The sequence below is a fragment of the Rhinopithecus bieti genome, unplaced genomic scaffold (assembly GCF_001698545.2).
Source record: "Rhinopithecus bieti isolate Rb0 unplaced genomic scaffold, ASM169854v2 scaffold_2435, whole genome shotgun sequence".
NCBI classification, from domain to species: domain Eukaryota; kingdom Metazoa; phylum Chordata; class Mammalia; order Primates; family Cercopithecidae; genus Rhinopithecus; species Rhinopithecus bieti.
The window spans coordinates 815,694-830,796 of record NW_016803909.1 but is presented as its reverse complement, the minus strand read 5'-3'; the positions used below and the strand labels follow the sequence as shown (position 1 = coordinate 830,796).

At 36.5% G+C, this 15,103-nt stretch overlaps 1 protein-coding gene across 2 annotated transcripts in view; it reads right to left on the bottom strand.

Moving 5' to 3' along the window:
• Window positions 1-3,064: 3,064 nt before the first annotated feature.
• Window positions 3,065-15,103, bottom strand: part of BRMS1L (BRMS1 like transcriptional repressor) — a 50,428-nt gene continuing 38,389 nt past the window's right edge. The window contains exons 5-10 of one of the 2 annotated variants that reach the window (XM_017858790.1): window positions 12,704-12,800; window positions 11,433-11,516; window positions 10,388-10,452; window positions 9,639-9,678; window positions 7,046-7,193; window positions 3,065-4,694 (exon numbers count right to left, since the gene is read on the bottom strand). In XM_017858790.1, coding sequence (XP_017714279.1) covers window positions 4,577-4,694; window positions 7,046-7,193; window positions 9,639-9,678; window positions 10,388-10,452; window positions 11,433-11,516; window positions 12,704-12,800 — 552 coding nt within the window. In that variant the 3' untranslated portion in view covers window positions 3,065-4,576. The remainder of the gene's footprint in view (window positions 4,695-7,045; window positions 7,194-9,638; window positions 9,679-10,387; window positions 10,453-11,432; window positions 11,517-12,703; window positions 12,801-15,103) is intronic. The other variant, XM_017858800.1, reaches the window with a different exon arrangement.

The following is a 15,103-nucleotide window of genomic DNA, read 5'->3' as shown; positions in this document are numbered from 1 at the left end:
AACTAGAATTATGATAATTCTCTCAAGAGAATGCAACAGTCTTCTGGCAAGGTCACCACCTCAAACCTGTATTAAAAATGGGAAAACAGAAAAGGAAGAAAAAAAATAGACTCTAAGACGGTTACTACATAACTTCTTCTCTTGACCTTCCTTTAATAAAATGTGTCTTGAAAGAGAACAAATTAGCTTCAAGTTTAACAGCAAAGAAATTTTAGCCTTCTACCACTAAACAGACATATTTTTCAGAAAGATTAGCAACATAAGATAATCAACAGTTTTCGAATATCCAGACTATAAATTTTGGACCAAGTGCAGTGGCTCACACCTGGAATCCCAGTAAATAATCCCAATGTAATCCCAATGTAAATTAAACTGACACTTGGTGTACACCTTAATCTGCTGTAAACTGACCAGTCTAACATCTCCAGAATTGTCACTTTGGGGCATGTATTAGTTTGCTGGGGCTGCCATAACAAAATACCATAGACTAGGTGGCTTAAATAACAGAAATTTATTTTTTCACAGTTCTGCAGGCTAGAAATCCAAGATCAAAGACATGATTAACTTCATCACCTCTCTCCAGTCCCTATCATCAAATATAGTCACATTCTGAGGTACTGGGGGCAAAGTTTCAATATATGAATTTTGGTCTGGGTGTGGTGGCTTATGCCTGTAATCCCAGCACTTGGGATTACAGCGGGCAAATCATGAGGTCAGGAGTTCAAGACCAGCCTGACCAACATGGTGAAGCCCTGTCTCTATGAAAAATACAAAAATTAGCTGGGCGTGGTGGCATGCACCTGTAATCCCAGCTACTCAGGAGGCTGAGGCAGGAGAATCCCTTGAACCCAGGAGACGGAGATTGCAGTGAGCCAAGATCGCACCACTGCACTCCAGCCTGGGCAACCGAGTGAGACTCCGTGTCAAAAAATAAATAAATTGTGTGTGTGTGTGTGTATATATATATATATTTTGTCCCATAACAGATCATATAAAGTTTCTGTACCTATGAAATAGAAAGCAAGACTTTGGCCCACGATGACCAGTGGGGAACTACCCCTGTTAAGCCCTGACACGCCAGCCACAACTCCTATACTTCATCCATAGACAACATAAGGAACATTCATTTTCTCTAACCCCATTCTGAGCATTCATGTTCTTTTTAAAATAAATTTCCTCATCTTTAGCAACTAAAATAGTTTGCATTCCAATTTAGCAAGAAACCACATAAATCCTAAGTAATGTATTAATTCATCCTACATCCATTTTCTTTTTTTTTTTTTTTCTTTCTTTCTCTGGAGACGGTCTCACTCTGTCACCAGACTGGAATGCAGTGGCACGATCTCCGATCTCCGCTCACTATAACCTCCCACGTTCAAGCGATTCTCTTGCCTCAGCTTCCCGAGTAGCTGGGACTACAGGCGCGTGCCACCATGCCCAGCTAATTTTTATATTTTTAGTAGAGATGGGGTTTCACCATGTTGGTCAGGCTGATCTCAATCTCTTAACCTTGTGATCTGCCCGCCTCGGCCTCCCAAAGTGCTGGGATTACAGGTGTGAGCCACGGCGCCCAGCCTATCCTACATTCATTTTCTTATAAGATAAATTCATTTTAGTTCAGTTTTATTGTACCAGATTTACCGGGTCCAAAACAAAACAAAACAGTTAACTTCTCCTCTAGGTGTTAAGTAGATTTTTTCTCATTCTCTTAACTCTTATTGTAACGGAAATTAAAGTACACAAGACCATCAAAAATACGTGATTTGGTTGTACCCTAAATATGGGGCACATGTCCTCAGGACCTCCTGAGGCTGTGTCATGGGGAAAAAAAAATAACATACATACACATATATATTCCAGCCAGTTGTGCTGCCATATTGAAGGTTTCAATTCTTTTTACTGTTCCTGAAGCTTTGGAAGTTTTTCTTCATTTTAAATAATTATTAATGAGGCATACATGGTTCTGCAACTGGTGTTCCAAGTAATGCATACATCAGAACAACTTTTACATGAAGAAGGCTGCAAAAAGTACTCAGTGTCCAGCCCACCAATATGAACAGTGATAAAGGGGACAAATCAGGAGTGTGCCATTACTATTTGCCAATAATTACTAGTTGAAGAATTGCATTAGTGATACTTAGACAGTACCTCTTTTTACAAACTGAGAAACAGCAGGAGGGGATGGAACGAACATGAAAAACTAGGAGCTGTGACAATAAAGGTCCAGAAATTGATCCTGAGACAGAAGCTGATCACAGACACAGGAGCAGCAGCAGCCACTACATCACATTTTGGAGTTTCTAACAATTTTCCTAAATTAAACTTTATGACCAGACATCTAACAGCAAACTGCCAACAACAAAATATATTTTATAGCATTTTAGTCATAGATAAGCATATGCTTTTCTGAATCTTAATATTATGGTAGAATACTACATATGATATAAATACTAAAGTTTTAAAAGTCAATGTACTAAATCAGTTTTAAAATATTTTCTAGGCCAGGTGCAGTGTCTCACCCCTGTAATCCCATCACTTTGGGAGGCCAAGGCATGTGGATCACCTGAGGTCAGGAGTTTGAGACCAGCCTGGCCAACATGGCGAAACCCCGTCTCTACTAAAAATACACAAATTAGCTAGGCACGGTGGCATGCACCTGGAATCCCAGCTACTCAGGAGGCTGAGGCAGGAAAATCACTTGAGCCCGGGAGGTGGAGGCTGCAGTGAGCCAAGATCGTGCCACTGCACTCCAGCCTGGGTGACAGAGTGAGACTCCATCTCCAAAAATAAAAATAAAAAAACAAAGATTTTCTATTTAGAATTTCATAACTTACACTGTACCTTTTAATCAAAGTACAATATATATGCATATATTTTAAAATTAAGTATAACTTAGCTGTCTTGAACATCTAAATATACTGCAGAAAGTGCCGGGATTACAGGTATGAGCCACCGCACCCAGGCCACCCCATATCTATTAATGTAAACCAATTCAAATCTTTCTTAGAAGTGGATAGGTTATAAAAAGAACTAAATACACATAAGTAATCCAAGACACTACAAATCACACTCAAACACATCTTTTTATTATATACTAAATTTAAAATACAAATCTTATTAAAAATGCTTATCAAATATTGTATACATAAGTACTGTCAAATACTATTGAGTTATGACATTATGTACATTTGCTAATGTTAATTAGAAACAGAATAATGTAATATCACTTTGCTGACACTGACTTTCAGAAGTTAAATGTTTTAAAATTTGGCAACTATGAAGTAGTGATCTGCACAGGAAGATGTTTGGAGAGGTAAAATAATAATAAAACAAACGGAATAACGCAGATATTTCTGCAGTAAGTGTTAATGAGTACATTTCTTCCTTATCCTCTTAACTCTTATTGTAACAGAAATTAAAGTGCACAAGACCACCAAGAATACTCCATTTGGTGTACCCTAAATATATACTACAGCCGGCTGTGCTGCCATATTGAGGGTTTTAATTCTTTGTACTGTTCCTGAGGTTTTGGAAGTTAATTTTGAATGTGGCTAAGGGAAGGGAGGCCAACACTTTCTAAATTGCACCAAATGGCCTTAAAGTGTAGAAATACCAAAGATAAAAATATTAATTTGGAAACAGATTCAAGGAAATAATCCCTGTCTACTTTGCCCTAGGAATAAAATTAGAATAGGACACAGTTTTACCTCTGGAAAATGCTTACTAAAATCTGTTTCAAAAGACCAGACATGTACAGCAAGCACAATACTGTCAGTTATTGTTCACCACTTATATACTGCATCATAAATATCAGGTATAAATACCTGCCTCTAAAGGGGCACTAGAAATACAGGTAGAAGCATGTGATCACTTTACACTAATTTTACTCATTAGGTATAATTTGTAAAAATAGGTCACCGCCCCACCATACAATCAAGGAAGAGGAAAAGAAAAGTTGCTATTCTACAAAAGTGCTCCTTTTAGCTTTCAAACCCAATAGCTTAATTTTGGGTAAAACAAGATTGTAAGGTACGGCCATCAGTTCTAAATAAGCTGATGATGCCATATATACATCCTCATATATATACATATATATATATACTTATATATATATGTTTAAATTTCAGTTCTGATTTAACACTAATGTACTAGTACAAACCATTCATAGGAAACATTTTATCGGCCTTATTTACAAACACACAATGAATGACAAAGATATGGAAAATTTTTAAAATTGCAGATAAATGTAGTCATAGTTTACTAAAGATAAAACAAATTTGCATAACTTTTTTAAAAACCAAAGAAAAATCTTTAGAAAGAAACCCCTACCATATACAGTATATCTGTTGGTCATCAGACCTAAGAGGCAAATCAACGTAAGGATCATGATAAAATTTGTATTACTGTTTCTTTTAATAACATATCAATGAGATCTACTTAGAGTACTACCTACAAATACACATTCTCTCATGATTCAGTGAGAATATTAAGTTATTGAATACATTTTTTTTACTCTCATGGCACATTACATTTGGTAACACTAATAAGGTAAATTTAGATAACACTTAAATCATGATTATGAATGTTTAATTGAATATTTTCCTTTCTGTAGCTGTGAAATGTAAAGCTTAGATTTGCTTCCATCAGGCCTCTTAAACCAAACTTCATCATGGTTAATTGTTGTAATTACAGCACTAAAAGGAAAAAAAAAAAGAATGAATGAATGAATTACAATATGTCTCCTCAATTCATTTTAGAGTATTACCTATATAAAACCAAAATAAACTGGCCTACAACAGTAGACTCTGGTATATAATTGTCATTTACCAGAATGCTGCATATCAGCAGTGCATGCTGCCAAAAATATCACATTCAGCAATACTTAGTAGATCATCCTTCTTTTCTTAATAGAGTTGGTAAAATTTACTATTAGCACTATTAAAAGCACGTTCTTCCTACTCCATCCCCACCCCACCTCTTAAAAAAAAAAACAAAACTGGAGTTTAAAGGCACTACTTATCTGGTATCATACAACTCATGTCAGCCCTGGTTTCAGAAAATCTTTCAAATACTAATCTCTAATTCCCAATGTCAAACCATCTACAGTACTTATACCAGTTTTTTTTTTTTTTACACTACTAATCTTTACATAAAAAGATCTACTTCTTGAAATAGATGTGTATTTTATTTTTTTTTTTATTATTTATTTTTTATTTATTTATTTTGAGACACAGTCTCACTCTGTTGCCCAGACTGGAGTGCAGTGGTGTAATCTCAGCTCACTGCAACCTCTGCCTCCCAGGTTCAAGTGATTCTCCTGCCTCAACCTCCCAAGTAGCTGGGATTACAGGCACATGCCATCATTGCCCAGCTAATTTTTGTATTTTCAATAGAGATGGGGTTTCACAATACTGGCCAGGCTGGTCTTGAACTCCCGACCTCGTGATCCACCCTCCTCGGTTTCCCAAAGTGTTGGTATTACAGGTGTGAGCCACTGCACCTGGCCTAATTATTTATTTTTTAAAGAGTGAATAGGAATTTTTTTTTTCGAGACTGGGTCTCTCTGTCACCCAGGTTGAAATGCCACAATCAGGGTTCAACCTCCCAGGCTCAAGTGATCTTCTCACCTCAGCCTGAGTAGTTGGGACTAAGGGCACCTGCCACCACACCTGAATAATTTTTTTACTTTATAGAGACGGGGTTCTCTACAAAAAGACCAGCTAGGGCTGGTCTCAAACTCCTTGGCTCAAGTGATTCTCCTGCCTTGGCCTTCCCAAGTAATGGAATTACTACAGGAAAGAGCTATTGTACCTGGCCTCATCTCTTTTTAAACAACTTTTATGCTAAGTAGTGGTAAAATATCTCAAAAACAATAAAATAAATAGAAGAATCCAGGAGTATCATATATAAACTAGTAGTTAGTTCAATGAGCTTCTATGAGAAAAGCTATTATACGCAATGTCCTAAAAATTTAAAGACAAAATTATAATCTTACAATTAAAACCACTGTATTTGGAAAATGCGTACTGTAGACTAAACTCAAGTTGTTTTATTTACCACTGATACCTACAAAACTATATTTTGTTACCATAGAAGGTACTACTCTGATAATTAAATCCTACATCACTGGAGAATGAAAGATGATGAACATTAATATTTTCAAAAGGTCACAACCAGATAAAACTTAGAAGGCTATATAAATAGTTTCATAAACTTTATTTAAGCCTAGACATATTATTAGGACTTTTAAAAGGCAGTTTTCAAGTTACACTTCGTTGTTGTTGTTATTGTTAGAGAGACAAGGTCTCACTCTGTTGCCCAGCCTGGAGTACAGTGGTGTGGTGAAATGAGGCCAAAAGCCTCAAACTCTTGGGCTCAAGCGATCCTCCTGCCCAAGCAGCTAGGACTATAAGCACACACTGCCATATCTGGCGAATTTTTTTTATTTTTTGTAGAAACAGGGTCTTGCCAAGTTGTTCAAGCTAGTCTTGAACTCCTGACCTCATGCAATCCTCCTGCCTCGTCTTCCCAAATTGCTGGGATTACAGGTGTGAGCCACAGCACCCAGCCCTAGGTTATACTTTAATTATTATTAATCTTGAGGGTTTTATTAATTTTCCATTTATTTCCTACTCTAATTGATACAAATTCTTTTTATCTAAAATACTCTAACACATCCAAAAAAGTTAAACATTACTAGTTCCACCAAAAATTCATAACAGTCTGGTTTAAGGGTCATTATAGCACAATCCTAACAATTCACCTACTAGAAGAATTAAGAAACAGGATCAGCTACCTGGCTAAATAATTTCAACATTTCCCCTTGCATTAAAGTTTGTGTTCGTAAACTTAATATGAAGTCTGGTTCATACATATTAACACTGCTGTACACACATGTAATCAAGCCATATGTCAAGTGAAAAAAAAGGATCTACAAACAACTAATGATATAGGTACACTATGGAGGCAGGAAATATTTCATTGACAACAATGTCGTAAACGACAATACTGAGCAACACTGAAATAATAATAAAGGCTTTTTTACCTTGTAGGACATTCATCCTTTTTATCTATACATATTGTTTGTCCACGTATATACCATTCACCATCATAATATAGTCTTCCCTCTTCAGATCTAGCACTGTGCAGATGTTTTTCCAGTTTCACAGGTGCTAAAGGGATCAGTTCAAAAACTGTTATATTAATAAAACACTGTCAGAAGAACAAAGGGTCAGAATATTAAGAATTAATATCAATCCATGCATATGTAAAAAAGGAGTAAAATATTTCTTAAATAACAAACCTAAAATGTAATAAAAGATTTATTCCTTACATTCTTTTACATAATCATTAAGTTTTAATATAACTACTAAAAGCTAAACAATGAACAATAAATCATCAATTGATTAATCAAGTACCAGAAGGGGAAGCAGGTATGTTATCAATTATTAGTGCTAATTTTAAGTAGTATATAAAATATAAATTGCCATATTTCAATTGAAAATTATACTTATTCTTTCCCCTGCAGGCATCTGATATATATCAAAAGAAGCAGAGTTTAATACATGTTCCAAGTGTTCCCCAGGCTTTTAATTCTAAAAGGAAATGTCCTAAGTACAACTTCTATTTTTAAATTCCAGAAATCATCTGGCATTAGTCAGATAACTCATACAGGAAAAATAATCTTTTTTATGGAAACACAGTGTCAAAAGCATACCATGAAGTCATTCAAATGTTAGCTCCTGAGAGGGCTTCCCTAACTACTCTACCCACTCCTCAGCTAATTGTTATCTCAACTGCACAGTTCTTTTAGAGTAATTACTATAATCTGTAACTATTGTCTTAACTGTTTATCTACATATATATGATTCCACCTCCCCTAAAGAGGCTCCAGGAGGTCCATCTTTTTTTTTTTACCATTGTATCCTCAAGGCCTAAAATACCATCTGGTATATTCTTTCATTTAACAAATGTTGTCTGAACACTTCCTATACACAAGGAATTATGCTGGGGAAAAAGCTGTGACCAAAAGAGATACGGTTCTAGCCTTTGTGGAGCTTACAATCCAGTTAGGAGACAGACAAAATTAAAAAGTACAAATTGAGGCCGGGAACGGTGGCTCACGCCTGTAATCCCAGCACTTTGGGAGGCTGAGGCGAGTGGATCACAAGGTCAGGAGATCAAGACCCTCCTGGTTAACATGGTGAAACCCCGTCTCTACTAAAAATACAAAAACTTAGCCGGGTGTGGTGGCGGGCGCCTGTAGTCCCAGCTACTCCGGAGGCTGAGGTAGGAGAATGGCGGGAACCCAGGAGGCGGAGCTTGCAGTGAGCCGAGACCGCGCTACTGCACTCCATCCAGCCTGGGCGACAGAGCGAGACTCCGTCTCAAAAAAAAAAAAAAAAAAGTACAAATTGAGTGAAGTGCTATAAGTAAAACTAATAGGATACAATGCTGAAGATAACAAGAGTGGGAGGGAGACACACTCAACTATGATAATGAGATTCTCAAAAGGAATCTATTACCCAAAAATGTTAAGAACCACTGCTCTACAGGTCTAGGCAGCTGCTCTGGCGTTAATTCCCCAGGGCAAATACTGCTGCAATTTCCTCACATAATACAAAGTTTAAAGGAATCACTGGGTTAAAAATAAAATGGAATTTTTTTTTCTTCTTAGAGACGGAATTTTGCTCTGTTGCCCAGTGTAGTGGTGTGATCATGGCTCACTGGAGCCTCGACCTCCAGGGCTCAAGTGATCCTCCCACCTTAGCCTCCCAAGTAGCTGAGACTACAAGTACACACCGCCAAGCCTGACTAATTTTTGTATTTTTTGTAGAGATAGGGTCTCATCATCTTGTCCAGGCAGGTCTCAAACTCCTGGGCTCAAGTGATCCTTCTGCCTTGGCCTCCCAAAGCCTGGGATCACGCTAGGCATAAGCCACCATGCCCAGCCTAGAACAGAAATTGGTCTCTTACATATGACTTAAGCTGTTTAAATGTGACTAGAAATTCCTTTCCTAAGTATTTCAAATATGTTTTTCTTTTTAATCTAGCTTCATTGTCCTTAGAAGGATTAGGAAATCTCACCTATAGTGAAAGAAGGCAGAAATGGAGAAACTTATCCTAAACACTAATGTCCATCACATTTTGGCAGTGATTTTAGACTTTAAAAAAAAAAATCAAGGAAGTGTACCTTGATATGAATTTTACTAAGGCATATCAGAATGTGTAAATGTCAGCATTCTGATCTCTCTCCTCAGAAAATGCACATGCAGAGTTTTGCATATAATTTCAGAGGATTCACAGAATCTCTGAAGCCAACCCACAAATTCCAAATACCTCCGCTACAGAATGACAGAGCCCATAAGAAACACCGCATAAATACTTTTTGAGTTACTGATCCAGTATTAGCAATAAGAATGTAGCTGAACACTGAAAGAATTATACCACATTCAGAAATTTTGAAACTTTTACATGAAACAATGACTTCAGAAGAATTCCTCATAATTTCAGGTACGGTGTTCACTGATGAAATAAAACCACTGATGGGAGAGTTCTTTAGTATGTAGATGATTTAACAACCCTGATTCAACAAGTCTCCAAAGAGAGTATTTCTCAACTCAGACTAAATGACTTACGTTCCGTTTTCACTCTGTGTGGTCCCAATGTAGCCATTGCCTTAATGAAAAAAAAAAAAGGAAGAAAGAAGTCTGAGTTCAGACTGAAAATATATTTTGGTGTCTATTTAATATATACAATACTACTGATTAAGTCCAGAACAAAGACAGTAAAGTATAACCATTAGCTGCTCTAATAAATTTTTAATGTCTAAGATTATAAAGAATATGAGGGATAACAATTTCTCCTAGAGATGTTTTAATACCTGAAATAATCTCTAACTCTCAACTAAGAAATTTACAAAATGAAAATTATAATATGGAAAACAAGCCTCCACTTTTAGGCAAGAACAGAAAAGACTATAATTCTTGAATGTTTAATGACAGGATGCAAGACACATAAGGATTCAAATGTTCTTTTGTTCAACAAATATTTATCAAGTGTTTTCTATAAGCCAGAACCAGCCAAAGGACTAGGCACAGATGGTGATGTTATTATTTTTAGGCAAACTAAACAAATGTTTTTTGGACTTTTTCATAAATTATTAGTTATATTATAACAGAAAAAATACAAACTGCTGACATGTCTCTAACCCTTAAAATATCCTTGTAGTTCACTGTTATCTGTAATAGTATTAAATTGCCTTATAAAAATGTTGCAAAAGCAAAGCATATTTACAATAATCATATTTTGATGTACTAATAAAAAAACATAGAATCTTAAAAAGACTATAAAAATACACTTGTGTTCCACTGCTCTTTAATCATACCTTCCTAATTGTTGTCCAGTCTTCAAGAATATCAAGATCTTGTAGCATATAAACTATATAGGGACGTTGAATAGTCAAGGTCAATTTAGCTGTAAGAATAACACACTTTGAATTGTATTTCCAAAGTACTATGTTTCAGCAAATGGAACAATGATTTATGGGCATAATGCTTTGGCATCCTAAATTCTAACTTCAAATTATTCTTCAAGCCACTTAGTACCAGCATAAACACAGTCTAGTACTTCTGATGTCATAACTACATGCCCTTAATTCCACGATACCATTGATTGTAATATATGTCACTAACCTAATCACTGGTTTTCAAGGTGGAGGGGAAAAGATGGGGGTAGAGGGATGGTACCATAGGGAATGCCAAAACTGAATATACATATTAATTTATACTCCAATTTCAGAAACACGTAAAAATGTTTTTAAAAAGTACATGAGTCTAGGCGCAGTGGCTCATGCCTGTAATCCTAGCACTTTGGGAAGGCCAACACGGGCTTGAGCCCAGGAGTTTGAGACCAGTCTGGGCAACATGGCAAAACCCCATCTCTACAAAAAATACAAAAATTAGCCAGGCGGAGTGGCACGTGCCTGTAGTCCCAGCTACTCAGGAGGCTAAGGTGGGAGGAGCACCTGAGCCCGAGAGGTTGAAGCTAAGGTGAGCCATGATTGTGCCACTGCACTCCAGCCTGGGTGGCACAGTGAGACCCTGTCTCAAAAAGACAAAAAAGTACACGAGAATTAAACAATCATACCGTATACTAAATGGGTGTTTCACATCAAAGCCCTTGGTGAACGACAAGTCACATTAATTTTCAAAGTTGAGATCATGATTGAATTTCTTCTCCTCTCCCACCTCTCTTGACCTAAAGGATATACTATATCTTCTGTCTTCAGTCGTTTTATAAATAAATCATCTTTTGCTTATTACAGGATCATGCAAATAAAGTCAATGTTTACAAATAAAAGTTATAAAGGCATGCACAATGGAAAAATGTACATCAAGGAAAAAAGAAACAGAAAATTTGGAAAAGGATATCTGAAACAACAACTGGCTTCTTTTTGTCAGGACTGAAAGGATCCTTCCTCTTTTTTCTTGACTGAAGCTCATCATTCCACAGCTCTGGCAGGTAAATAAAGATTAAGTATTAGTGGGTTTCTGGTGAACGAAGGAGAAAAAAAGACTGTAATTTTACAGTGGCTATTTAGTTACATGTAAAAATGTACAAAACTTCATTGGCAGCTGGGTATATATACATTAAGCTGTACATAATTTCATGAGCGCTACGTGTTTAACTTTTCCTCTGCCTTTATTAAAGCAAAAATCAACTTGGCACTTAATGACTAAGAACTGATTACCATACTGTCATACACTTTGTAAAATTTATATTACATGCATTGTCTCACCTAATCCTCAAAGCTACCACTGAGGTAGGTATTCTTATTATTTTCCTTTTACAGACAAGGAGATTGATTTAGAAAAGTGAAGTAACTGTCCATGGTCACCAGACTAGTAGGTGAGGGAGCACTGGCACTAGGCTCAGCTTATCTGACTCCCCATGCCTACCCCAAAGAGAAGTAAACTTTGTAACAGATAAAGTAATATATACTCAAGAACTGTAGGATAACAGAGTAGACCTTCCACTCAATGCAAAAAACCTTTCTGTAATACCCTGAAAAAGCCAAATTCACACTTGACTGATCTAATCATTAGTAAGTTATTCCTTTTCTGAAACAAAATCTATCTCCCTATAACTTCTATCAGTTTGTCCTACCTTGTATGATGTCAAAAAGGTTTTCATTCCTTCTTCCACATGACAGTCTTTCAAGACTTACAGGGAAAAATACACACTGCAGCTAACTTCCAATACTATTCTTTTCTTTGTTTTTTGGGAGACAAGGTCGCCCAGTCTGGAGTGCAGCGGCGCCATCATGGCTCACTGCAATCTCGAACTCCTGGGATCAAACGATGCTTCCACCTCAGTCTCCTGCATAGCTGGGACTATAGATGTAGATGTGCAGCACCACATCCAGCCTTGACACTATTCTGCCAGTAGGTTCCTGTCATACTTCTGTTTCGTCCCTTGTCATGTGCTCCATTTTATACATCTTTCTAAAGTGTTAATTCAAATTACAATAACAATATAATCACCATCACATGAAATTATTTAGAGCTCTTCCCCTTTTCTTCTTTCCTGGAACATTTCATTTACATAATATTAATATTAGAAGACTAAGATATGATGAGACACTAGAGTAAACCAAAGGTTTGGTGCCACTCAAACATCACAATCATATCATTCTTCTTACCTGAGGTAATATCAATGCTGTGCCTATCCTCTTCAAGCCTTCTTATCTTCTCCTCTAGTTCACTCTGGACTGTATCATATAGCAACAGCTTTTCGCTCTGGGGAGAAAAACAGATTATACTTAAGTAGAAAGAAAAAACTTGGTGTATCTTAATTAAGAGTACCAAATAACTTAAAGTACTTTAATATATGATGTTTTCGTTTGCTTTTTCAATTCAATTAAAAAATTTAAAGAAGAAATGTCAAATACATGAAAGAAATAAAACTAGAAAACATAGAATCTATGCATAGATTTAACTACATGCAGTTACATTCTGTATAAGAACATCTAAATTATGTGCAAGGTACATTTAGAGGTAAATATTTACTTTAAAAAAACTCATAGCAAACCCCTATGGCCCCTTTTAAATATAAGTAGGTCCCATCTGTCACCATAATGGAAAACTTATCCTATAAAGTATATCATTATAAAATGGATATTTTCTCAAAGGAATAATAATTGGGTCATTATGCCTCACTAATATCTCAGCATCATATTAAAATAGGCAAAGAGAAAGATTTAAGTACAAATTTTATAATTATTTAAAATAATTCAATTATAGTCTAAATTATAAAATTACAGACTAATCATATCCAAATCTCTCCACAAAATTATAGACAGATTGAAAAAGACTGGCAAATAGACTAGAACCCAGGTCTACTAGCTCTAGTCCATGTTTTTAATTATATAATGCTGTAGCCCTAATTTAAAAAGCCATAAAATGTACGTAATATATAAAGATTACATAACAAACCTATGGCCGCATGTTTATCTCTAGTGAAGGATATCAGATGATTGGATATAGCTAGATGTGACTGTCTTGTGGAAGCTATTGGGATATGGTTGGATATTACTATATGTAGAAAACACATGCCACACCCATGTAGGCTGTATTCCTGGAGTCAATCAGGAAGCCCTCTCTCTTGAGTTTGAAATTTAGAAACGAGACATGCTTGAAGGGTTTCCTGAGTGTCAGGGAAAAGATGGTTTGTATGAATTTGACGCAAGCCAGGAGCTAAGGAGAAAGCAACACTGAAAACTAAAACTAGATTTCACATCAAACGCGGTTTCATTGCATGCTGTTCTCTGTACTTACTTCCTTCTGCTTGTTCCCTTGCCTTTGGTAAAGTCTTATGAAATATTCCACCCTTATCTATATTGTGCTACAAGACTTGGAAAATATCAGAGAAAAAGGGAGTGCAGTTCCCCTCCACAAGACTATGGTAGCAGCTATAAATAGATCCAATCTCCCCAACCAAAGATGACTCTAGATGCAGAGCTGGAGTGATAAGCCTTTTGCTTTTAAGAATATGAACAGTTAACTGATGTATTCTCTTTTCTTCCTATTGACAAATTAGGCCAAGCAGAAATTCTTTAAAAAATCCACTAATCATTCTTTATTACTTTTTGAAAAGCCACAATGAGACTGAAATGTTTGAAGCATTGAAAGCATCTCTAAAGATACCAGAAGTATACTTTAAAGCAGAACTGCCATGAATCCATTCTCATTCTTATTTCTCTGTCTTTTCTTGGAAAGTTTTCTCCCTTTTCTCCAGCTTCTCAAGACCCTCAAAAAGCTCCCTTGAAGGGAAAATGAAGCCCTAATGGAACAGCTAGAAGATGCCAAGAAAAGAAGGGGGCAAACTCTCTTGCTTTGGTGACTGTGGAGGTTTTTTTATATATATATACTTTAAGTTCTGGGGTACATGTGCACAACGTACAGCTTTGTTACATACGTATACATGTGCCTTATTGGTGTGCTGCACCCATTAACTCGTCATTTACATTAGGTATTTCTCCTAATGCTATCCTTCCCCCATCCCCCCACTCCACGACAGGCCCAGTGTGTGATGTTCCCCAACCTGTGTCCAAGTGTTCTCATTGTTCAATTCCCACCTACGAGTAAGAACATGTGGTGTTTGGTCTTCTGTCCTTGTGATAGTTTGCTCAGAATGATGGTTTCTAGTTTCATCCATGTCCCTACAAAGGACATGAACTCATTCTTTTTTATGGCTATATAGTATTCCATGGTGTATATGTGCCACATTTTCTTAATCCAGTCTATCATTGATGGACATTTGGGTTAGTTCCAAGTCTTTGCTATTGTGAACAGTGCCGCAATAAACATACGTGTGCATGTGTCTTTATAGCAGCATGATTTATAATCCTTTGGGTATATACCCAGTAATGGGATGGCTGGGTCAAATGGTAATTCTAGTTCTAGATCCTTGAGGAATCGCCACACTGTGTTGCACAATGGTTGAACTAGTTTACAATCCCACCAACAGTGTAAAAGTGTTCCTATTTCTCCACATCCTCTCCAGCACCTGTTGTTTCCTGACTTTTTAATGATCACCATTC